Below are 26,756 nucleotides of genomic sequence, written 5' to 3' on the forward strand. Positions count from 1 at the left end.
GGCTGCCAACAATTAATTGCCCTTCTATAATGAGACCCTATGTAAGCTTGAAGGAAAAACACCTCAACTTTCCAGCACTACACTTAATTTTCTGTCTGGGCACCTTGAGGCCTTCTGGAATCAATACTGAAGATAAATTCCTTTCTTTGTATCAGAATTGTATCAGAATCCATCTACACAGTTGCAGCATTACCTCTCTGCTTCTAAATTAATTTCCTCTAGCAATGAAGGCCAATATTCCATTTGCCATCTTGATAGTCTGCTGCACCTGCTATCCAACTTTTTGTGATTCATACACAAGCACTCCCAAGTCCTCCTGCATTCTCCCTGCAACTGAATTTTGCTTTTTTTCCCTTCAAATTTATCCTGATACCTCTTTCAATAGAGGTTGCTTAAGATGGTGTTTTCAGTATTTTCAGTTTTAAGTTCGGATTCCAATATAACATGAGATAGTTTTGAACTCAGCTGGCAAGGGAGTGTTTCTGGTTTGAAGTTTGTTTTCATTTTGGATAATAAATCCAGCGAACTGAATGTTTTGAATAATTAACTGTTTCAACCTTGAGGTACCCATTTATCTTATTATGGTAATTGCCTATATTTCTGCATAATTTAGCAATGAAAATTTTGACCAGACTACAACATTTATTTGTATTTTGATCAAACATGTTGTATTTGCAAAGTATGTGATCAGAGGCTGAGAATATGAATGCTTCATCTTTTAATTAATCGAGTCGAATATTAAGCCATCCATGAGTGGGTTGCATTGGATTTGCATTAATGAAAAATAGTATTAAAAGCAAAGAATGGAACTTTAAAAAAATTGAGGATGTAAGTTTAAAAATGCATGGTACAAACATTTTAATAGCATTTGTTCACAAATGACAATTAACAAGTGAGAATCTTGCTTATTAAATTTGTGAAGAACAAAAGTACACCAAGAGACCTATGAGGAACTTTACATCTGATATTTGTGGTATATAATGTAGGCCTATAGGGCTTGCACTATGAGAGAGTGGAGAAGAATGACACATATACCAAAGCCTTGAACTCTAGACTGATTTACTCCTGTCGCCAGACACTGTCGTCAGTGCATCGTGTCATCAGAACGCCAGCCTGGGATTGGCTAGTGTTCTCGCCACAGCTTTAAATCTTCCTTGCATGCGGGAAGTCACCTAGGGCAATGACCAATATCACCCTCAGGTCCGCGCTGTCATCACATTCATCAGCTGTTTTGTGGACCGGTCCATGTCTTGGTGTGTGGGCCACTATGTGACCCCCCCCCCACTCTACCAAACTGGTTTTGTCCGTTGTCCGTTGACTTGGGTGGTCTGCCCCTGCGTTGCGGGGAGGAGTGGAGACAGGCTGGTTACAGTCTAGATATGCTGGGTTCAGGTGGTCAATGGTAAAGGTCTCCTCCTTACTGCTGACATCGAGGATGAAATGTCCCTGATGACATTGTAGGGGCGGCTGGTGTGCACCTCTTCGCACAAACATGTATTGACGAGTCTTTAAGGCCCTAGGGCTGTTATGTTTGGGCTGTCCATGTGGTGGGGGTTGTTGCGGGACTAGGGACCCTAGGTTTCATCGCAAGTTCTCAAGGGTGGCCGCGGGGCCTTCTGGGCATTTTCCGGGGCAGGAACTCCTCAGGTATGATTAAAGGTGCACTGTAGACCATCTCAGCTGCCGAGACATTGAAGTCTTCCTTTGACGCAGTGCAAATCCCCAACAGAACCCAAGGTAGTTCATCCACCCAGTTGGGTCCCTTGATCTGGGCCATTAAAGCAACCTTCAGGTGCCTGTGAAACCGCTTCACCAATCCATTGGCCTGAGAGAGTGGAGAAGAACGACACGTACCAAAGCCTTGAAGTCGAGACTGGTTTATTCCTGTCGTGTTTACATGGGCCCCAGACACTGTCGTCAGTGCATCGTGTCATCGGAACGCCAGCCTGGGGTTGGCCAGTGTTCCCGCCACAGCTTTAAATCTTTCTTGCATGCGGGAAGTTACCTAGGGCAATGACCAGTATCACCCCCAGGTCCGTGCTGTCATCACATTCATCGGCCATTTTGTGGACCGGTCCACGTCTTGGTGTGCGGGCCACTACGTGACCCCCCCCCCCCACCAAACTGGTGGTTGGGCTGTTGTCCGTTGACTTGTGTCGTCTGCCCCTGCTGTGCTGTGGTATGGTGGAGCTGTGCCCCCACAAAGTTAGCCAATGCTGCCCAGAAGTAAATTGTGCTCCCCCTGTCAGAGGGACCCCAAATCTAGACCCCCATGTGTCGATGAGTGCCCTGGCGCAGATTTCTGTGGTGTTATCAGTCAGTAGGACTGCCTCAGTAGGACTCGTAGAGCAGTCAACCATGGTAAGTAGGTATCTCACCCCACAGATACTGGTAATTAATGGTCTCACTATATCGATATATACATGGCTGAACCTGCGCTGCACTGGTTCAAAACTCTGTGTGGGCACCTTCGTGTGAGTCTGCACTTTTGAGGACTGGAATTGTGTGCAGGTCTTGACCCACTGGCTGACCTGTTTCTGGAGACCATGCCAGACAAACCTGCTAGACACCACCTTTATGGTGGTTCGTATGGCTGGATGCTTCAGGTTGTATATGGTGTGGAAAACCTAGCGCCTTCATGCGGCTGGGACGATGGGGCGATGACTGTCAGTGGAGACGTCACACAGGAGTGTCAGGTTACCTGGGCCAACGGGGACATCTTCCACCCTGAGACCAGAGACTGCTGTGTTGTACACAGGGATCTCAGGGTCGTGCTGCTGCTCCTTGGTGAGGGCCACATAGTCGACCCCTTGAGACAGGGCATAATAGAGCATCGGCTACCACATTGATTTTTCCCAGCGATGTGCTGTCTGTCTGTGATAAATTCAGACATATATGTCTGCTGCTGGGCTGACCACGAGTCCAATACCTTATGGAAGGCGAAGGACAATGGCTTGTGATCGGTGAAGTCTTTGAATTGCCGTCCTTCCAAAAGGTAATGTGTCTGACTGCTATGTACAGCGCCAATAGCTCCTGGTTGAAGGCACTCTATTTGAGCTCTGTGGGATGGAGGTGTGTGCTGAAAAAGGCCAGTGGTTGCAACTGACCTTCAATTAGCTGTTCCACTATGCCTCCTACCACTGTGCTGGAGGCGTTGACTGTTAGAGCGGTAGGTGCCTCTGGTCTGTGGTGTACCAGAAGGCTGGTGTTGGTCAGTGTGTCTTTGGCGTTTTGTAATGTCCTCAAAGACTCATTGTCCCAGGTAATGTCCTTGGACTACTGTCAATTGCTTGAAGAGGGGGTACATGATACAGGCTGCTGCCAGTATGAATCTGTGGTAAAGGTTTATCATACTGGCGAATTCATGTAGCCCCTTTCCTGTTCATGGCTTGGCGACGTGCTGGACTGCCTCGCCCTTTTCGGGGAGTGGTTGCCATGTGTTTGTTTATTCTGTGCCCCACAAAATTAATAGTCTCCAGGCCGAATTGGGACTTTGTGGGGTTAATTGATAAGTCAAAATCACTTAACCGGGTGCACAGTTGTCTCAGGTGGACAGCATGGTCTTTGCGGCTGTGGCTAGTGAGGAGGATGTCATCCAAATAGATGAACACAAATGGGAGGTCCCGACCCACTGTGTCCATCAGCTGCTGGAAAGTTTGTGTTGCGTTTTTCAGCCCGAAGGGCATGTGTAGGAATTCAAACAGGCCAAAGTGGGTTATAATCGCAGTCTTGGGGACATCTTGGGGATGAACTGGATTTGGTGGAATGAGGTCCACCTTGAAAAACACTCGTGCCCCGTGCAGGTTGTCAGTGGTCTTGGATGTGGGGCATGGGGTATCTGTCAAGCGTGATGACCTCATTGAGAGCAGCGATAGTCGCCATATAGCCTCCACCCCCCTGCTGTTTTTGGCAACATGTGGAGGGGGGGAGGTCCAGGGACTGTTGGAGAGCTGAACTATCCCAAGCTCCTCCATTTTCTTGAACTCCTCCATAGCAAGGCTGAGCTTCTCTGGAGGAAGTCGATGTGCCCTGGCTTGGAGAGGGGGACCCTCAGTCACAATGTGGTACCTTTCCCCATGCTTTGACTCAGCTGCGGAGAACTGTGCGCCACTATTGAGGGTAACTCTGTCAGGATGCGGGCGAACTCATCTGAAATCGTTATAGAGTCAAGGTGGGGAGGGGGTGGGGGGGCAGGTAGTTTGGTTTCCCCCAAAGGTAGAGTTTGAAAAGTTCTGGCGTGAACCAAGCGCCATCCCTTGAGGTCTATGATCAAGCAGTGGGCATGAAGGGTTGGCCTCCAGGATCAGTTGTGCCACTGCCGTGAGGGTGATAATCCATGTAAGATGGCTGTTGCAGAACCAAAGGTCTGGATTGTGGAGCTGTTAGCTGCCCTCAGTGGTGGGCCCTGCTTACTGTTGCAGGAGTTGAGGCCTGCAGGGGGGGTGGTAGGATGCTCAACTCGGTGCTGGTGTTGACCAGGAAATGCCTGCCTGACAAGGAGTCCCAAATATAGAGGAGACTATCATGAGGACCAACCACTGCAGCCTTCAACAATGGTTGGCCAGGGCGTTTTCAGGAAACCCGCAGGGTAGGTTGCATCAACGGGCCTCCGCACCCCATCGCTGATGATGATAGCAGAACTGGCTTAATAGTCGGCTGTTTGAGGGGCTTGCTGATGAGGTCTATGATGATGCTGGTATCCCTCTGTGCTCTCCAGAGCACGTCTGCCTGGGCCGCGACCCTCCAAGGGTCCTCAACCATGAGCAAGAGTTGGATATCCTTGGGCGGTTGCTCCAGAAAGGTTTGCTCATTTGCAAGGCTTGTAGCACTCGGTCAAAGTGAGCATTTCACTCATTAGGGAGGACAGGGTCCAGTTCCGTCAATTGGGCAGCGAACCCATGCCGGGAGATCCTGAAAGTGCTGGTTAACAGCTCTTTGAGGGCTGTGTATTTGCTTTGTTCTGGGGTCTGCTACAGGAAGTCTACAACTCTTGCCACTGTGTCTTGATCAAGTGAGCTCGAGACATAGAAATAGCGGGTGTCATTGGTGGTGACATGTCGAAGCTGGAACTGAGCCTTGGCCTGCTGGAACCACACATGTTGATGCGACACCCAAAATGTTGGGAGCTTGAGTGAAAATGTGTGGATGGTCACTGGCTTTGCCTGGTCTGTCATCTTTGGGTCCAATTGCTGATTGGAACTGTCAGGGGTCACCAAAGAAGCGTTCATGTTACGCAAGCAGGGAGAAGAACGACACCCTCACCAAAGCCTTGAAGTCGAGACTGGTTTATTGCACTGGTTGTTGCGTTTATGTGGCCCCAGGCATTGATGTCAGGGCACCGTGTCATTGGAGTGCTGGCCTGGGATTGGCTGGTGTTCCCGCCACAGTTCACTGTCTTCCTTGGATGATGGCCAGTGTCACCCCCAGGTCCGCGTGGTCACTGCATTCTTCGCCCATTTTATGGCCTGGTCCATGCCTCTGTTCGAGGGCCACTACAGGCCCATCTTTTGTTTTACTGAAACAAACTCTAAAGGCAAGAAATATTCTTGAAAGTATTGTTAAAGTCAAATGGAAAAATTGTAAAATAGATTCACATAACAGATTTGATTAATTTCCTGAAGTGAATTTCTGTTTTCTTCCAACGTTTAAGAAATATCCATTGTTTCTCATTAGGCCCTTTTCCACTGGCTTCCTGTCCCAGGAATTAACTGAGAATTTACTGGGACAGGGTCCAGTGGAAAAGGAAAATTGTCTGAATGTCGGTGTCAAATGATGTCATTTCACACTGGGGATTAACCACCTCTACCCCTACTCATATCCACGACGTTTGCTGACATCAGCATGTGGAAAAGGGACAGCAAAAAGTCACCCATTTCCAGTTGAAGATAGAACACTCCAATCCCTAGGGATGAGTATGTTCAGTGGAAAAGCACTGTGGCCTAGTGGCAACAGCACTAAGGGCTTCCTATCCCAGGACATGGCACAGCCAATTAACTGGGATGCCAGTGAAAAAGGGGCTTTTATGAAATTAACTATAGAAACCAGGCACTTTGACTCATCCATGCCAACCTTCAAACACTAATTTGTAATTAATTCATGTTATATTCCCCACATTTCCATCAATTCCCAACCCTTCCCTCAGTTTATATGTTACTTCGTCCCTTATTGTATCCAATTAACACCTTTTGATGGTTTGGATTCCTCCCCCATTGTTTGAATTCTGAGACTTTCTGAGATTTCCTGCTTCCGGCTTATTCTGCTTATTTCTTCAAGAAGGGCTCAGGCCTGAAGCGTCGGCAATATATCTTTGTCTCCTATAGACGCTGAAAAGACCATCTGAGTTCTTCAGGATTTTGGTGTGTTTTTACTATATCACTCACCCTCACACCAGGGACAATTTACAGCAGCCTAGAAAACAACACTTTTCTCAATTCTGATGAGCATTGTTCAGTAACCAAATGACCTTCACTTTCAAATAATTGACTATTTAGCTTTGGGTATGTGATTAGTTCACAGGCTGTGGGTGTATACATGGTACCATGATAGGGATGCTATCGATGTTCCTGTATTTATTTGTTACAGGCTCATGAACGACTTGAAGACACCCACTTAGAAGCTGTGAGAGAGAATAATGTGGACCTTGTAAAGCAAATTCTTGAAGAGATCAGCTGTGTAGTCCATCAAAATGAGTATGCTGCAGAGCTGTCTACGATTCTGAAGGAGCCGCACTTTCAGGTACAGGTAGCAATTGTATTGATTTTTATTCTCAGTTTGCTGTATAAACATAATTGTGTGAAAGACCATTAATTAACTGACAGTACTAATGATATACTAACAACTCTTCAGCTGAAAAGTTTGTTAATGGAAAACCTGAAAAGGTTTTTTTTTCTAGAACATTGTATAATACTGTGATGCTGTTAAAGGCACTAAGTATTTGGAAACTAAATTTAATTTTCTGTTAATTAAAAAATATTTAAAGTAAACACCTTTCCTACTATGTTTGTTCCCTTTTCTTTTTCTCTTTCTACCTGTATATTGATTTTTTTTCCAGTTTGGAACTTGCAGAACAGCATGAAGTAAAAATGAATCTGAACAGATTGCTGAATTTTTATTTCACATTGGACAACCATCAGGAATAGTTGGAGAGAAGTAGAATTTTCTTAGATACTTTTGTCTAAACCCTTGCTGGTAATACTTAATTAAGCTTGTCAGAATTTTTTTTGTAAATTGATTATTTTTGGGGATTGCTGGCAGAATCATTTATTGAAAATACTAAATTGCCCTTGAGAAAATGATAAACTGCTGTAGTTCTTTTAGTGAAGGTGCTCCTATATTGCTGTTTTGATGGGAGTTCCAGTATTTAGACCTAAAAGATGGAGATACAAGGAAGTAAAGAACATAGAACACTACAGTACAGGCCTCTTGGCTCTCAATATTGTGCTGGCCTATTTATTCCTACCAAAATAAAAAAAATCAAACCTTTCCTGCCTTGTAGGTGTGGGTCTTGGAGAGAAATGCGTGGGTGCTGGTGATCACTTGCACCTTAAAAAAAGGCCTTTTTCTTCCTTGGTTTTGGGATGTCTCTTGGACAATCACTTGTACTAGTGGTGGAGTGAATGAATGTTTTGGATAGTGGATGAGGTATCAGTGAAAGTGGGCTGCTTTATTCAATATGGTATTGAGCTTCTTGAATGTCATTGAAGCTATACTCCAGGCAAGTGGTAATTACATCTTAAAATTGCTGTCTTGTGCTATTGAGGTGTCAGGTGGTGAGCCTCTGATATAGAAACACAAAATACTGGACATATGGCAGGGTATCTTTAGAGAGCTAGATTAATTTGACATTTTGGGCCAATGACTTTCTATCACAACTAATGCTGCTTTAGCTGCTACTTCCAGAAATTTATATTTTTCTTTTTTCTGGTATCTGCATTTTTTTTTGTTTTTTTCATCACTAATTAACAAGAAATCCTTGTTCATGTTTTTGGCAGTGTAATCTGCATGATCTCTTTCTCTGATCCCCACAATGACTGAAAAGCTTTAAACAAAATTGCTTTATTAAGCCGCAGCTTAGCTTTTAATATGCACCGAGCATTTTGTATTTTAAAGCCTCTAAGTAAACTCGATGGTGCCTGTTAAAATTTTATTCCGTTGATAATTTTTAATATGGTCAATTGCCCAGATTGGATATTTTCACTTGGCACATAATTTTGGATGCAGGAAGCAATCAAAATGTAATCCCTATGATAGTGGTTCCAAATATTGTCTTAATTGAGAAATGCCTTTAATAAATGACAGTTTCATTCCACATTGTGAATTGCCTTGACATTGTAAGCATGTCTGAAATTAAGTTAGAATGATGTCAAGGGTTTACTGCCTTCTTATTGCCAAGTCATTTTTCAGTGGACCCAATCCTTTAGTTTCTTCTGATGAAAATTAAGTTCAGGTAAATTTAGATCTTTGAATTTGTAGTCTGTTTAACTCTGAGCTTAGTTTTTGATAAATAATGTTTCAGTCAATTGAGTTTATAAGCTTAACTTCATTATTTAGAAAACATTTGGAGTATAGAAAAATGGCAAGAGTGCTTTATAAAGTTGGATGTTCGTGCTAATAAAGTCAAAAATCTGAATTGAAATTTAGAGTTAAAAGAAAATCTATCTGCTTCAATTTCAACAAAATCAATTCTTATATTTTTTTTTAAATGTGTTTCCATGCACTTGTTTCCTCTCTTCATCCTGAACCATTTGAACTGGGAAATGAGCTCCATAATTATCCTGGTTGTAATGTTCTTTTAGTTCTGCTTTCATCATTCTCCTGCTCCTCTATTAGTTTCCTGTTCGAAAAGCTTCTGGAAGTTTAAAAAATATATAGATAGATAATTATATGTAAATGAGTGGGATTCAATGAAAGTGGGCTGATTAAGTTTGCTGACGATGTGAACATTTGCAGACTTGTGGATAATGAAGAAGGTTGTCAAAGAATATAGCAGGACATAGATTAGTTTAAAATACATGTAAAAAATGGCAGATGAAGTCTAATTCAAACAAGTGTGAGGTATTGCACTTTGGGAGGTCAAATGTAAAAGGAAAGTTTACAGTAAATGGCAGTCCATTAAGTATTGATGTATAGAAGGCTCTTGGAGTGAAAGTCCATAGTTCCCCGAAAAAGACAACACAAGTGGATAAGGTGTTAAAGAAATTGTATGGCCTGCTTGGTTTAATTGGTCAGGATGTTGAGTATAAATATAGGAAAATGATGTTCGAGATACAGCACGGTAACAGGCCCTTGTGGTCCTTGCTGCCCAAATACACCCATGTGACCAATTAAGCTTTTAACCCTGTATGACTTTGGAATGTGGGAAGAAACCAGATCACCTGGAGGAAACCCATGTAGACACTGAGAGATCATACAAATTCCTTACAGACAGTGCCATATTAGAATACACGTTGCTAACGCTGTAATAGCTTTGGGCTAACCGTGCCATCATGTTGCACCTATATAGGTCATATTTAGAATACGGTCTGTAGTTCTTGTCACCTCATTACAGGAAAGACGTGAAGGCATTGGGGAAAGTGCGGAAGAGGTTCACCAGGATGTTGCCTAGGTTAGAAAGTATTAGTTTCAAGGAGAGGTTGGAAAACGTAGATTGTTTTCTCCACGTTGGATGCTCAGGGATGTCCTGAGGGAAGAATATTATTATAAGAGACATAAGAAATGGTAGGTAGTCAGTCTTTTTCCCAGGGCCCTATGAGTCTGTTCCGCCCAAATTAACCCATTAACCTACACCTCAGTATGTTTTTGAAGGGTGGGAGGAAACCAGAGCTCACAGAAAAAAACCAACGGATACATGGGGACACAATACAACCTCCTTACAGACAGTGCAGGATTCGAACCCAGGTCTGGTCCCAATCGCTGGCACTGTAAAGGTGTTGCATTAACTGCTTTGCCAATCGTGCGGCCCTTGAAAGTAATGTCAAATAAATATAAAATGAGTGGGGTAAAGGAGATTTTTGGTGTAAAAGAGAGAGATTTGCAAACAATTTTTTTTAAAGAAATAACAGTAAAATACTACATTTTCCAATGATTCCAGTAAGGCTAAAGGGAGTGCAGGAGCCAAAACCAGGTGAAATTAAGTGGGGAACAAGAGCTGGGACCTGGGTAATGAAGCATGCAGCAAATGTAACTGGGTGACCGAGGTACTGAATTCCTGGGATTTCCAAATAGCCTGATGGCAGATTATTTTTACTGCATAGTTAAGGTGGCCACAAGTTGGTAATACTTGGGAGATGGCGATGGAAATATCCAGATCAGGCAGAATCATGTGAAGGTGAGAGCAAGGTAGAAAATGGCAACAAAAATAACATTTGAGTTGTGTAACAGTGCAGGAAGCAGCATCAATACCAACATCATGTACCAGGGGAAAATAAAAACTGAGGATAGGGGATCAAGTAGGTCTGAAACAAAGATTGTTTCTTCTATAAAAAGACGGCCATAGCTTAGATCCATGCCAAGTTCCCATAGCTACCCCTTTGATCTGGTAAAATTGAAGTTGGGAATGCAAGAACAAGTTAACCCAAGCAAATCTAATGGAGATATGCTGGTTGAGCCTCTGTTAAAGGAGGAGCAGAGACCCCTCTGTGCAATACCTTTGGGACCTGTGGTCTGGACCAGGAAGGAAGGATACAAAGAAATCAATTTGGTGGGACAAGAACTGGCTGAAGCAATCTCTGACCAAGCAGCCTAGCTTGAACTTGGCTGTGTGGGGCTGCGAGATGCAAGCCCAGATCTGTGGAGGGAGGAGCTCCCAAGGAAATGAAATGATGTCTATGAATGATTGGATAACAATGGCCTGAGCTTCAATGGTGAAGATGTGTCTCTTGGGAGACATTAAGGTGTGTCTGAGAACTAACCTATTGGCCTCTGACTCAGTTAGTTAGACCATAACCCCTGTTGTTAAGGTTAGATGATATCATGGTGGGTTCTTGCTGGAGGGCTTCATGTTCAGAAATGGGATAGGTTAGTAATGATTGAGGAGATTGGTTTGAACAAAGTGGTTAATGTTTTGGATGATAGCAAAGAATAGGTTATGGCCTATATGTATCCTTCTGTCATATTGGAAATGGATTTTGGCCACTATCACTTTTACATGCAGCCTCTTGCAATGTGCAAAAGATGTTTCCTACATTCCACCTTATTTGCAATTTAAAACCTACCTTTTTTTCTCTTTTCCTGTTCTAACAAAATATCTTCATCCTGAAATATCAATTCTGCATCAGCAGATGCTGCTTCATTCAGTGAATCAGTCTGTTATTAATTTTCTATTTTAATTCAGTTTTTCAGCATCTGTAGCTTTTAAAAAATATTCCTTTTTTTTTCTTTTCCTGGAGTCGTTGCCAAGACCTAGATAGAAAATTTATTTAAAAAAAAATTTAAGAATTGTGTAAAATAAACAATTACAATCTAATCTATCAAAAAAACCCTACTACTCCCACCTCCAACCTAACCCACCCCCCTTTGGAGCTTTCTTCTCTTTGGCTTGGCTTCACGGACGAAGATTTATGGAGGGGTAATGTCCACGTCAGCTGCAGGCTCGTTTGTGGCTGACAAGTCCAATGCGGGACAGACAGACACGGTTGCAGCGGTTGCAAGGGAAAATTGGTTGGTTGGGTGTTGGGTTTTTCCTCCTTTGTCTTTTGTCAGCGAGGTGGGTTTTAAAATACACAATTATACCGGGTTTTAAATGGTTGCTGTTTGGTGTGCCTGCCTTTTGCATCTCTTTTTAAAAAAAAAACATTTATTTAACATCCAAACCCATACATTTCAAATACAGACTCCACATTTTAACAAAAAAAAATTATTTCACAAACTATGTTATCTTTTCCAAATAAAGACACAATTGTATTTCATTATGCCATCTTTGTATACTCAATTCAACATCATTTTTCCATGTTATAGCTATACATTTTCTAGCTACTGCCAACCCTAAACATATAAATGCAATTTGAGATTTATCCAATCTCAAGCTTGTCGTTAATGTAGTCATATAACCCAATAAATATACCCACGGGTCAAGCTATAGATTTATCTTAAATAAATCTCGCAAAAACTTAATTTTTTTCCCAAAAAGGTCTGACTTTTGTACACTCCCACACTGAATGTAAAAAGGTACCTGTATGTTCTCCACATCGAAAACGCAGATCTGATGAACAAAATCCATATTTTTTCAACTTTTCAGGAGTTAAATACAACTGATGTAAAAAAAAATTGTAACTAACCAAACTATATCGTACATTAATTAACTTTGTAACACTGTCAGCACACATGTTGGACCACTCCTCCAAAGGTAGAGGAATAGATAAATCCTTTTCCTTTTATCTTTAATTTTTTATATATATCAACCTTCATCATCTTTTCCTGTAATAACATATAAATTTCCTAAAAAAAAATCCCTTCTTTCCACTTGTCAACAATTAATTTCTCAAATTTCGTTTGACCAGGCAATACTAACTCCCATCCAAAACTTTCTGACAATAAATCTCATACCTGATAGTAAACAAATAAAGTATTTGGTGATATGCCGAACTTCTCTCTAAATCTATGAAAAGAAAGAAATATACCTGCTTCATAACAGTCCTCCACTAATCACATCTTTGATTCCCAGTTTTTCAAATAAGGATTATTCAAAGAAAATGGAATTATCTGGTTCTGATAGCTGAAATTTTATCTTTAGTTCCTATAATTTGGTTCTGCTTATACATACACCCATCAAATGTCTCAGTACTGGCAGCTTATACTGTTGTAAAAGAAATGGATTCCATTTATATATAAAATGATGTATTTTTCTCTCAAAAATCTGATCCAACTCCTCCTTTGCCCATACTGGAGGTTGATTAATATCAAACAGCCTATTAATAAACTTTAATTGTACTGCTTCATAATAATTCTGAAAGTGTGGTAATCGAAGACCACCTAAATCATACCTCCATGTCAACTTCTGCATGGAAAGTCTTGACAAATTACCTTTCCATAGAAACAAACGAACTGTTTTATTTAATTACTTTAAAAAAAATTTTTGGTATAGCACTCGGAATAAGTACTAAATGCGGGGTTATATATTCATTTTACTTGTCCAATCAAAGATAGTGGTAACTCTTCTCATCTATTTAAATCAAGTTTAATCTTATTTAATGGAGGTATATAGTTTAAACTATATAAATTTTGATATTTTGTCCACTATTACTCCTAAATACTTAATTTTATTAGAGCATTTAAACTTCGTAAGCTGTTTACAATCTGAATAATCTTCATCCGATATTGAGAATAACTTGCTTTTATCCCAATTGACTTTATAACCCGAAATTACACCATATTATTTCAGTAAATTTTGTAACAGTTCTAAAGAACTTCAAGGATAAGATAGATCATCATCTGCAAACAGATTAATTTTATACTCTTGTTCACCAATTGTAATTCCCTTAATATTAGTTTCTTGCCTTATCGCTTGAGCCAAAAGTTCTATAACTAATGCAAATAAGGCTGTCTAATTGATCTGAACTAATTAAATACCGGAGAAACCTGCCCATTCGTCACCACCCGAGCAGAAAGATATGTGTTAATATATCTATCTTATCCTTAAAGTTCTTTAGAACCGTTACAAAATTTGCTGAAATAATATGGTGTAATTTTGGGTTATAAAGTCAATTGGGATAAAAGCAAGTTATTCTCAATATCGGATGAAGATTATTCAGATTGTAAACAGCTTACGAAGTTTAAATGCCTTAACCCAACCAATAATAGTGGTCCAAATTTAAATCTTTCTAACTCCTTAAATAAAAAAATTCCACTCAACACGGTCAAAAGCTTTTTCTGCGTCTTGTGCTAGTATCATTGGTTGGTTGAGTTGCTGTCTTGAAGCATTAATTATTGTAATCAATTTAGTAATATTATCAGCTGAGTACCTGTTCTTAATAAATCCTGCTTGATCCACATGTATTAATTTAAATCTATTCCATTATAAACTTTTAAAACTTCAGTTGCTGAAGGTGATGCTACAGTATCTTTATCAGAAGATTTTATGCAAAGATAAAGATACTGTAGCATCACCTTCAGCAACTGAAGTTTTAAAAGTTTATAATGGAATAGATTTAAATTAATATGGTTATACAAGTAACTCAGGGTTTTATGGACAATAAGACTCAATTAGCTGAATTAAGAGGGAAAATGGCCAATATATATGAAGAAGGGTCTGCAATGTTAAATGTCTGAGAGCAGTGGACACGGTGTGAGATGAATTTAAAGAAATTAAATGGGCATTTCGTGACTGTAATGATAAACTGGTTAGGATGTTCAAAACCAAGAGTTTTTGAAATTGACTCATTGGAAAATCAGAGTCGGTGTAATAATGTCAAGATAGTAGAACTACCGGAAGATATAGAACGAACAGATCTAATGAAGTTCTTTCGGAAATGGATTTCAGAAACGTTGGGAGAAGATGTGTTCCCAGATGGGTTGGAGGTAGACCGAGCACATGGGGCGATAAGGCAAAAACCTTTCGCAGATCAACCCCCTAGGCCGGTTCATTCGATATTTGCGGTATCAAGATTGCGAGATGATTTTATGTCTTGCAGTATAAAAAGCTCACCAAAATCAGGGACCTTTGGTGGTCCAAGGCAATTGAGATTTTTTTAATGCCGTTTTGAGTTAGAATGTTATAAGGAGATGCAAGGAATTTAATCCAGCGAAGGCAGTTTTATGGAAGAAGGGATATAGATTTGCTTTCAGATATCCAGCTGTACTGAAAGTGTTTTATGATAATTTTCAGGCTCACTTTTTTGAGGATGAGAGTGATGCTTTAACTTTTGCTAATTCTCTGCCAAATAATCCAACAAGTCTGAGTTGCAGAAACTGTTGAAATCGCAGGTATCCTCGAAGAAGAATGGGAATGGAAATGGGAGGAAGACTTCGGAAGAGCAGCATTTCATTGAGATTGAAGAAGAAGATCAAACTGTTGGTGGCATGGAATCTGTGGGATGATGTCTAAATTTTGGAAAAGTGTTTTTTCCTGAACTATCAGCTGGGGGGTGCGGGGTGGGCGACTCTGAAACTTGCAAATTTGTCTGCACTAGTGGTATTGACCATACCCAGTTTATAGAGGTGGTACCACTTGGGTGTTTTTTTGTTAGTTTTTTTAATTTTATTTTTTGTAAAGGATTTTTTTAATTTAATATGTTTATTTTATATTTTTCTACATATATATTTGTAGTTTTCGGAGGTTTTTAGAGCCTTTATTTTGTGTAAGGGTTAGCTGTGTTGGGTGCCACTTTAAGGGGAACAATTAGAAATTGGAACTTTGCAACATTTAATGTTAAAGGGATTAATCATCCAATAAAACTGAAACAATTATTGGTCTATATTAAGCAGATGAAGGTGGACATTGCATTTTTACAAGAGACCCATTTGACTGAGAAAGAACATTTGAAGCTGAAATGGGTTGGTCATATGATAGCATCTTCTTTTAACTCCAAACTCGGAGTAGCAATTTTGATACATTAAAAAAAAGTACCTTTTATTTTGGAATCTTTTTCTGCTAATGCAGGTAGAGTGTTGAAGGTTAATTGTAAAATATTTTCAGAAGCCTGGACCTTGATGAATGTGTATGCACCAAATGAAGATTATGCAGAATTAGTTACAGATACATTTTTGAATTTGAACCAGTCAAATGATAATATTATGGTAGGAGGGGATTTTAGTTGTTGCTTGGATCCATTATTGGATAAATCTCCAAAAACTGAAGAAAACTAAAATGGCTAAAAGAATATCTGAGTTGATGTGAGATTTAAATTTAGTGGAAATATGGAGGCGGATGAATCTGACTGAAAAAGATTTCTCATTTTATTCTGCCCATCATTCACTATTGTTAATTTCATGTACTGGAGCTAAGGTGGCAGAAATTACTTACCGTTGGAGATTTATTAAAAAAGTTTGAATTTATTAAATTTGTAACACATCAAATTTTCTTTTTATTTAGAAACAAATGAAGGTTCCGTTCAGAGTAAGTTCACTTTATGAGATGCTTTAAAGGCATATTTGAGGGGTCAGATTATTAGTTATAAAGTGAAAGTGAAGAAACAATACATGGTAGGAAGTCAGAATTTAGAAAAAGAAATTGCAATATTAGAGAAGAAATTTCAGAAGAATTCAACAGAGGATAATAAGGTACAATTATCTAAATTGAAAGTACGTTATAATACTATACAAACTTGTAATTATGAAAAAAATGATTCAGCAATCAAAACAACGTTACTATGAGCTGGGCGAGTTGGCTCATAAGGTTTTAGCCTGGCAGTTGAAGACTGAACAAGTATGTAGAACGATTAATACAGTTAGGAGAAATTCAGAGATAGCTTATAAAACACAGGAAATGAATGATGAATTTCATACATTTTATTGGGATTTGTACACATCTGAAGGGACTCATGATATGGATCAGATTGAATCTTTTTTGCCAAATTTAAATCTACCTTTGTTAAGTGATGTGGGTATTAGGGAATTGGATGGTCGATTTACCGACTTGGAGCAATTGCAATCTGTGCCTAGTGGGAAATTACCTGGTGAGGATGGATTTACAATGGAATTTTATAAAGAATTTTATGATTTGTTACTTCCTGTATAAAACACATGTACTTTAAATAAGTGACTGATACAGGTTTATTTCCAGAGTCGTTTTCGAGGGCATTAATAACAGTTATTCCAAAGAAGGACAGAGACCCATTACAAGTAGCTTCATGTAGACTAATATCTTTATTGAATGCAGATTACAAGATTGTAGCAAAGGTAATAGCAAAAAGATTGGTTAATTTCTACCAGATAGAAATTTTCTATGTACTTTTCTATGAATGAACATAAATAACCATATCACTTGAGATTTGCTTGATTGTCTTATCATTTTTAAGTCCACTTTTAAAGTAGTTTTGGCTTGGGTTTTGTGACTTTAATAGAGAAAGCAAAAGTGTCGATATTGCACTCAGTTGTACATGGCTGAAGTTTCAAGGCCCTTGGAATGTGAACCTGGACTTCAGACCAAGGATGAAACATGGGAATGAATGGTGCAACAAGCTAGACAGCTACAAAGGTTATATTTCATCCTTTTCTCTATATTCATATGAATAAATGAAGTCAGTTGGATGGTTTAAATGTGTTTTCTTTAGCATGAGGAGTGGGAATGTGGAATTAGCTGTCAACTGAAGTGGTAATGTGGGCTCAATTTTAACATTTAAGAAGTATTTGGACAGGTACATGGATAGGAGGGGTATGGAGGTCTGTGGACTAGGTTCAGATCAGTGGGACTAAGCAGAATAATAGTTTTGCCAGACTGAAGGGCCTATCTCTGTCCTGTAATGTTCTATGATTCTAAGTACAGGCAGTCCCCAGATTATGAACAAGTTCCATTACCTGGGCCTGTTCATAAGCCAAATTTGTATACAAGGCAGAACAGTTACTTATGGTTCTTGTTTAGCGTTTGAGAGGTAACATGCGTGAATTGGGAACAGCCCGTTAGTAAGTACCGCCTGTATTATGAATAATGGTGATGAACTAAAAGGAAATTGTGGTGGGATTGTCCACTGAGTCAGTGTCGGTGGAAGTCAGCAATCACTCTGTTAGGAGCATTCTTTAGCATCCCCTACCCTTGAATAACTTCTGGGCCATTGAGGAGAAGATAAATAGAGAGATTTTATAGTGTAAAAATAGTACAGTTGTTGTCATGGATGACATCAACTTCCCTAATATTGATCGGCTCTTCCTTGGTGCAAAAGGGTGAGATAGGTGTTACAGAGTTCTGTGTTGTGTAATGCTCCCAACAGAGTGATTGCTGACTTCCACCAACACTGACTCAGTGCACAATCCCACCACAATTTCCTCCCTATCTGTAGCTGTGATTAGCAACACTACTTCCCCCCCACCTTTTACCTTCCACCCTATCCTTTCTGAAACCTCGAACATCAAGCAGCCAATCCTGGCGCTTGTGACAGCCAAGTCTCTGAAATGGTCTGTGTTCTGTGGTTTTGTGTTGGAAAGTGACAGTTTGCCTTAGAGAGCCAAGGAGAAGGTGGACTGCTGAGTGAGTGGGAGACAGACTAGGCATGCGCAGAAAATGATCTAAATATTTCTGGACTTAGACGATAAACCACCACTGGGGGTGCTGTGGAGTGGAAGAAGGCCCAAAACATGAGTCATGGTCTGGAAGACAGTTTAGAATGTTGGGCAATTTAAAAGGGATGAATATTCCGAAGGCAGCCAGAAAGATCTGGACCAAGCCATTGTTCCTCTCTCTACAAGTAACACAAGACAACTTCGAATTTTGTGCTCTCTCTCTCTCTATCAAAGATCTTTTGGCTTCAGTTTACCAAACAAACTGAATTTTGTTTATGATCTTTGCTTCGGTTGAGATCGAAGTTTTGTGAGTGTTATATGTTTTGTGTTTGTTTTGTGTCTAAGTTTTTCTGTGGGCTGATTGGAAATACAACTTAGACTTTAATTACATATGTTATATTTAGGGTGGAGAATTTATTAGTTTTACACTGTTATAGAAATTTGCATATTAACCAGTGGGCATTGTTATAAAAAGGGGGGATTTTGAATTAAAGTTAACCATATAACCACTTACAGCACAGAACAGGCCAGTTCGGCCCTACTGGTCCATGCCGTAACAAATCCCCACCCTCCTAGTCCCACTGACCAGCACCCGGTCCATACCTCTCCATTCCTCTCCTATCCACGTAACTATCCAGTCTTTCCTTAAATGTAACCAATGATCCTGCCTCGACCACGTCTGTCGGAAGCTCATTCCACATCCCTATCACCCTTTGCGTAAAGAAATTTCCCCTCATGTTCCCCTTATAATTTTCCCCCTTCAATCTTAAACCATGTCCTCTAGTTTGAATTTCCCCCAGTCTTGATTGAAAAAGCCTATCCACATTTACTCTGTCTGTCCCTTTTAAAATCTTAAACACCTCTATCAAGTCCCCTCTCAATCTTCTACGCTCCAGAGAAAAAAAGCCCCAGTCTGCACAACCTTTCCCTGTAACTCAGACCCTGAAATCCTGTCAACATTCTCGTGAACCTTCTCTGCACTCTCTCTATTTTGTTTATATCTTTCCTATAATTTGGTGACCAAAACTGTACACAGTACTCCAAATTTGGCCTCACCAATGCCTTGTACAATTTCATCATAACCTCCGTACAGTTGAATTCAATACTCCGATTTATGAAGGCCAACATTCCAAATGCCTTCTTCACCACACCATCTACCTGAGTATCAGCCTTGAGGGTACTATTTACCACAACTCCTAAATCCCTTTGTTGCTCTGCACATCTCAATAGCCTACCATTTAATGCATGTGACCTATTTAGATTTGCCTTTCCAAAATGTAACACCTCACACTTATCTATTAAATTCCATCAGCCATTTCTCAGCCCACACCTCCAACCTTCCTAAATTACCTTTTAATCTACAGTAATCTTCCTCACTGTCCACAACACCACCAATCTTTGTATCATCCGCAAACTTGCTTATCCAATTCTCCACCCCTACTTCCAGATCGTTAATATATATATATAACAAACAATAGTGGACCGAGGACCGATCCCTGAGGAACTCCACTAGTCACCGGCCTCCAATTGGACAAACAATTTTCTACCACTACTCTCTGACACCTCCCATCCAACCATTGCTGAATCCATTTCACTACCTCCTCATTTATACCTAATGCCTCCACCTTTTTTCCTAACCTCCTGTGGGGAACTTTGTCAAAAGCTTTACTAAAGTCTAAATAGACAACATCCACAGCTTTCCCTTCATCAATGTTTTTTGTAACCCCCTCGAAAAACTCAATCAGGTTTATCAAGCATGATCTACCCCTGACAAAACCATGCTGATTACTCCCTATCAATCCCTGTACCTCCAAATATTTGTAAATACCATCCCTCAGAACACTTTCCATCAACTTGCCCACCACAGACGTCAGACTCACAGGCCTATAATTCCCAGGTTTACATTTAGACCCTTTCTTAAACAGCGGAACCACATGCGCCACCCTCCAATCCTTTGGCAATACCCCCGTGGCCAGTGACATCCTAAATATCTCTGTTAATGGCCCCACTATCTGTCCACAAGCCTCCCTGAGTGTCCTTGGGAATATTTTGTCTGGTCCGGGAGATTTATCCACCTTTATCTTTTTCAACACAGCCATCACTACCTCCTCGGTTATCCTTATATGCTTCATGACCTCCCCACTATTTTTCTTTACCTCAACTGGTTCAATATTTTTTTCCCTAGTGAATACTGAGGCAAAGAAATCATTCAAAATTTCCCCCATTTCCTCTGACTTTTCACTCAGCCTACCCTCACTATCTAGAAGGGGTCCAATTTTATCCCTCACTAATCTTTTACTTTTAATGCCTAAAGAAATCTCTTGGTGCCTGCCACATTGACCACCGCCAATGGGCTGATAACGCCTCAAACCGTGCATCTTGGCGCCTCACAGTTTGGCGGGCAGCAGCCTCCTTTGAAGAAGACCGCAGAGCCCACCTCACTGACAAAAGGCAAAGGAGGAAAAACCCAACACCCAACCCCAACCAACCAATTTTCCCTTGCAACCGCTGCAATCGTGTCTGCCTGTCCCGCATCGGACTTGTCAGCCACAAACGAGCCTGCAGCTGACGTGGACTTTTTACCCCCTCCATAAATCTTCGTCCGCGAAGCCAAGCCAAAGAAAAATCTTTTACTTTTAATGTACTTATAAAAACCCTTTGGATTTATTTTTACTCTGTCTGCCAAAGCCTCTTCGTGCCTTTTTTTTGGCCTTTCTAATTTCTTTCTTAAGATTCCTTCTACACTCCTTGTAGTCCTCCTTCAAATTCTCAGCTCCCTGCTCTTTATACCTCTTGTACACCTCCCTTTTTCTTCTAACCAAATTTCCAATATTCCTCGAAAACCAAGCCTTCCTCTGACTTCCAGCCTTTGATCCTCACTGGGACATATCTACTCTGTACCCTCAAAATTTCTTTTTTGAATATCCTCCATTTTTCATTTACATCCTTACCTGAAAATATCCTGTCCCACTCAATACTCCCCAAATCCCTTCTTATTCCTTCGAAATTTGCTCTGCTCCAATCCAGAACCTCAACTTTAGGCCTCTCCTTGCTCTTCCCTAAAACTACCCTAAAACTAAGAGTTATGATCACTAGACCCAATTTGTTCTCCAACATTAATGTCTGATACCTGACCTAGCTCGTTCCCTAACAGTATTACACTGTCCTGAGTCGGTTCTTCTACTAATTGATTCAGAAAACAATCTTGAACACATTTAACGAACTCTAGCCCATCCAGCCCTCTAACTGTATGGGTATCCCAATCAAGTTAAAATCTCCCATGATCACTACCCTATGATTCTCACACATATACGTTATCTCTCTACACATTTGTTCCTCTAGTTTTCTTGACCCATTTGGTGGTCTGTAATACACCCCTATTAGCACCCTCATGTCTCCTTTACCCCTCAATACCACCCAAACAGCCTCACTGGACGATCCCTCCAGATCATCTTGCCACCTCACGGCAGTAATGTCCTCCTTAACAAGCAGAGCAACTCCTCCCCCTTTTTTATCCCCTGATCTATCACATCTAAAACAAATGTATCCTGGAACGTTAAGTTGCCAGTCCTGCCCCTCTTGTAGCCAGGTCTCACTAATTGCCACAATATCGTGACCCCAAGTATCTGTCCATGCTCTAAGCTCAGCTACCTTGTTCACTATGCTTCTTACATTAAAATATATGCATTTCAGAGAATGATCCTCACATACATTCTCTTTTCTACCTTCTACCCTAATCTCCATCCTACCTTTGTTATTGTTTTTATTCTTATCTAGGTGGCCATGCTCCCTTGACACTGCTCTCACACTCTGTTCCCCATCCCCCCTGCCAAACTAGTTTAAACCTTCCCCCACAGCTCTAGCAAATCTGCTTGTCAGCACATTGGTCCCCCTCCAGTTCAAGTTCGAAGGTGAATTTTTATTAATAAAGTAATTGTTCATCTTTACTCCTGTGTGATATGCCTTTGTGGTAGCTGGTTTGATCTTGTAACATAGGGGAGGAAGGATTCCTGACACTGATTGTGGACAAGGCAACTAAAGGAGAGGCCATATTGGGTCTAGCATTGAGTAATGAACCTGGTCAGGTGACAAACTTCTTGGTGGGCGAGCACTTCAGATATAGTGGTCACAAATCCTTGACCTTTATCCTCACCTTGAACAAGAATAGAGCTAGAAGAAATTCAACAGTGCTTAATTGGGGAAGAGCGCATTATCTTAGTATTGGGGAAATGCCCAGCAGAAGGCTTGGTAAAGTAAACTGAGAATAGATGTTCTCCAGGAAATGCACAGATGAAATGTGGAATGTGTTTAGGGACTGCTTGCATCACTTTTGTGTTCAGGCCAATATTTGTCCTGTCAGCAGATCATAAACAACTTTTGGAGCTCAACATTTTAATTGAGTTGTTTTGCTGTGTACATTAGCAGCCATGTTTTCTTCATTCCAGTAGTGATAACTCGGAGTTGTAAAATGTATTGGAGTGCTCTGAGGTTCTGAAAGGTACTATTTATATGTTAGTTTTTTTGTAGCTTACCTGTTTTTTTTTCATTTTATTTTACCAGTATCATTTTTATGAGACTAGGGCTGATCACTCCCAAATATAGGCACATTCCTCGGCACATTTAAAGTAGCTTTCTACTTGCTAATTTGTTTACTTTTGATGATTCTACTAACATCTGTGTCAATGTCTTGGATCTCTTCCTTCTTCTTTCACATTATTTAGCCAGTTAATTTTTCCAACCAAACACAACCTTCTCTATTATGAGTATTCCTTGTCATCCAGCTTTAGAAAATCAAATACAGTAAAACCCCTGGTATCTGGAATTCAAGCAACTGGTATAGATGAGACTTACCAATCTCTTGTGTTTCCCAATTTCAAAACGTGTTATCTTCACAGAAGCGTAAGCGATGATATTCCAAATTACTATTTCCAATAAATCAAACTCTATGGATGCAGCTGTAAATGGCTTTAATTTGTTGATATAAAGTCACGTTATGGAGTAGTGGCCGGTCGAGTAGAACCAGCCCTCTCCAGAGAAAAGGAAAAAAAGTCCGAAAAAAGCAGAGCCAAGCAAACACAAAACACAAGAAAAAGGTTCAAGTAACAAGGAAGAGCCAGGAGATGGCACCAAAAAGAGAGAAAGCCAGAATGACAGAGAAAGAAGAAAGAAAAATCCCCGGAAAAGAAAGAAGATGGCCTTACCTGCACACGGGAGCAGGGAGCCATCATGAAGAGGATCAACAGACCCCCGAAGCTGGTAGGTGCTCGGAGGAGCAGCGACCTCATGACCGGCGGACTACAAAAATGGCTCTGAGTCAGACAGACGCGCAACTGCGCAGTGCGCATACAAAAGAAGATGCCAGTGGGAGGGGGGCCCAGCTGAGGGATGGACAACAATGGGGCACTCAGCTGGGGGACGCCCAGAGTCGAGAAGAACAGGAGAGGGGTGAGCAACGATATGAGGAGCAGGAAGGGTGCGATCCCCGGCAGGGCGTCTAGCAATGGGACGTTCTGCAGCAGGGGACCCAGCAACGAGAGTCCCTGCAACTGGAGGCTCAACAATGAGACAGGAGTGGCTTATTAGAAAGAGCTGAAGAGAAAACGCCAGTGAGGAAAGAAGAGACACAGAAGAGAAAAGGAAGAAGACCAAGGTCTACACAGGAAAGAAGGTAAAGGAAATAGACAGACTATATATAAATACTTTTTTGAAGACCATACGAGGTCATTAAAGAAATGTTAACACTTGAATTTAATACAATTAAAAGGAAAATGGAAAGATCAGAAGACAAAATGCAAAATATAGAGTTGGCCATGGGAGAAATAGGGAAAAGAGTAGAAAATGTGGAAGAAAGAGAAACAGCTGTAAAAATGGAAATAAATTAATTAAGAGGAAAATTGGAAGAAAGAGACAGAGAAATGAAGGAGACACAAGATTTGTTATCCCAGAAAATTGGCATGATGGAAAACTACAGTAGGCGCAATAACATAAAAATAGTAGGCCTGAAAGAAGGTGAAGAAGGGACAGACATGGAGGAATATATAAAAAGGATGGATCCTTAAGATGTTGGGAGCAACAGACCTACAAGGAGAAATAGAAAGGGCACACAGAGCACTGGTTCCGAAGCCGCAACCACACCAAAAGCCGAGATCTATTTTAATAAAACTTCTAAGTTATACAACAAGAGAGAACACACTGGAGTGGGCAAAGAATAAAGTAAGAGAAAACAAACAGCCATTGGAATATAAGGGACAAAAACTTTTTTTTACCTGGATATAAATTTTGAACTTTTAAAGAAGAGGAAGGAGTTTAATACGGTGAAAATGATTTTGTGGAAGAAAGGCTACAACTTTGTGCTGCAACACCCAACAGTACTTAAAGAATTCATCCCTAGGGAACAGAATTGACTGTTCTCAGATTCAAAGGAAGCCCAAGGATTCGCAGAACGTTTGCAGGACAAGAAATGAGATGAGGAGGAATAACAAGAAAAAAGACTGGCAAGAAAATGTATTAAAAATATGTAATAATATGAAAGAGAGACAATATAAATACAAGGGTTTAAAGTTGAAAAAGAGAAGGGAAAGGGAGGAAAAAGAAAGCTTTGTTATATGTATAGAAAATGAGTAGTGTTTCTCGGGGGGGGGGGGGAACCGTCACTGCGGAATACACTTGCGAGTATTATCACAAACCAAATGGAAAGGTTGCACGGCAAGGGACTAGGGGCAACCCAAAGTGGGGGTGGGGGAGTTCAATGTTATTTGGGGTAAAAGTATACTTTGTGTGTGGGGATTTTTGGGTTATTTTGTGTTTTAAGCATGTTGTCATATATTGAGAAAAATAAGGAAAACTTATAAAACAATAATGGAAGAAAGGAGATGGGGAGCCGAGGAGGCGAAAAAGAAGTGAAAACAAAGGTATAAGATGACTATGTTGAACTATATGACCATAAACGTCAATGGAATACATAACCAAATTTTTTAACACTAACACTACTCAAAAAGGAAAAATTAGATATAGCATTTGTACAGGAAACGCAACTAACCAAGGCGCAACATAGCAAATTGAAGAGAGACTGGGTAGGACACGTAGCGGCAGCATCATATAATTCAAAAGCTAGGGGTGTAAAAACGTACTAATCAAGATAAAGGAGGAAATAGCAGACCCAGCGGGAAGGTATGTAATGATAAAGTGTCAGATATACTCAGAATTTTGGAAATTGCTTAATATGCACCTAATGAAGAAGATCAAGAGTTTATGCAAAATATCATTTTGAAGATAGCAGATACCCAGGGAAACATTCTGATGGGGGGGGATTTCAACTTTAATTTTGATCCACTGTTGGATAAAACTAGAAAGATAACAAACAAAAAGAATAAAGTAGTCAAATTCATGCTTAAGTCGATGCAAGAAATGAAACTAATTGATATATGGAGGAGGCAACATCCAAAAGAGAGGGAATATTCATACTACTTGAGTCGGCACAGGACATAGATATGTTTTTGTTGTCAGCCCAAATTCAAGGGAGAGTTAGGAAAACAGTATAAAGCTAGACTACTCTCGATCATTACCAATAGAACTGGGGGACATCCCACCAAGAGCATATAGATGGAGGTTAAACCCCATACTACTCAAAAGACAGGAATTTAGGGAGTTTACTGAACGCCAAATCAAAACATAGTTTGAGATAAACACAGAGTCCGTAAAAGATAAGTTTATACTATGGGATGCAATGAAAGCCTTCATTAGAGGACAGACAATAAGCTATGTAACCAAGATGAAAAAGGAACACAACTGGGAAGTAGAGCAGTTGGAAAGGGAGGTAACAATTACAGAAAATGAATTAGTGAAAAGGGAGGATATAAAGAAAAAGAGAGAGTTGGCAGACAAAAAAATCCCGAAATATTACAAACTTACAAGGTGGAGAAGAACATAATGAAAACAAAACAAAGGTATTATGAATTGGGAGAAAAAAAACCACATAAAATATTGGCCTGACAACTTAAAACAGAGCAAGCTAAAAGAACTGTATTGGGAACAAGGAAAAATGATAAACAAATCACACAACCCAATAGAGATCAATGAAAACTTTAAGGAATTTTATAAGCAACTGTACCAAACTGAGAGCGAAGGAAAAAAAACGATAAAGTAGACGTTTTTAGCTAAAATCGAATTGCCGCAATTGCAAGTAGAGGACTGATTAAACTGATAAAATTGTTTGAAATAGAGGAATTACAGGACATATTAAGAAAACTACCAAACAATAAAACACCAGGGGAGGATGGATTTCCAGTAGAATTTTATAAAACATTTGAAGAGTTATTAATCCCACCCCTCCTGGAAGTAATGAATCAAGTGGAAGAAACACAAAACTTACCAGAATCATGCAAGACAGCAATAATCACAGTAATACCAAAAATGGGGAAGGACTCATTAACACCAGCATCACGCAGACCAATATTCTTACTAAATGCAGATTATAAGATAATAGCAAAATTATTAGCAAACAGATTGACCGACTGTATACCAAAATTAGTAAAACGAGACCAAACTGGATTCGTCAAGAAAAGACGAATAGCAGATAATGTTTGTAAATTTATTAATTTAATTCA

General features: G+C 40.2%; 1 protein-coding gene across 14 annotated transcripts in view; it reads left to right on the forward strand.

Moving 5' to 3' along the window:
- The window catches only part of pals2b (protein associated with LIN7 2, MAGUK p55 family member b), a 158,799-nt gene that overhangs the window by 81,878 nt on the left and 50,165 nt on the right, over positions 1–26,756 (forward strand). For 8 of the 14 annotated variants that reach the window (XM_069913928.1, XM_069913931.1, XM_069913927.1 and 5 more), the window contains 3 exons: positions 6,583–6,735; positions 14,920–15,006; positions 16,028–16,051. In XM_069913928.1, the coding sequence (XP_069770029.1) occupies positions 6,583–6,735; positions 14,920–15,006; positions 16,028–16,051 (264 nt within the window). Of the gene's footprint in view, positions 1–6,582; positions 6,736–14,919; positions 15,007–16,027; positions 16,052–16,073; positions 16,834–16,997; positions 17,132–18,300; positions 18,458–22,605; positions 22,649–26,756 lie in introns of those variants that run through there. The other 6 variants (XM_069913932.1, XM_069913937.1, XM_069913933.1 and 3 more) reach the window with 6 other exon arrangements.

The sequence above is a fragment of the Narcine bancroftii genome, chromosome 1 (genome assembly GCF_036971445.1).
Source record: "Narcine bancroftii isolate sNarBan1 chromosome 1, sNarBan1.hap1, whole genome shotgun sequence".
Taxonomy (NCBI): Eukaryota; Metazoa; Chordata; class Chondrichthyes; order Torpediniformes; family Narcinidae; genus Narcine; species Narcine bancroftii.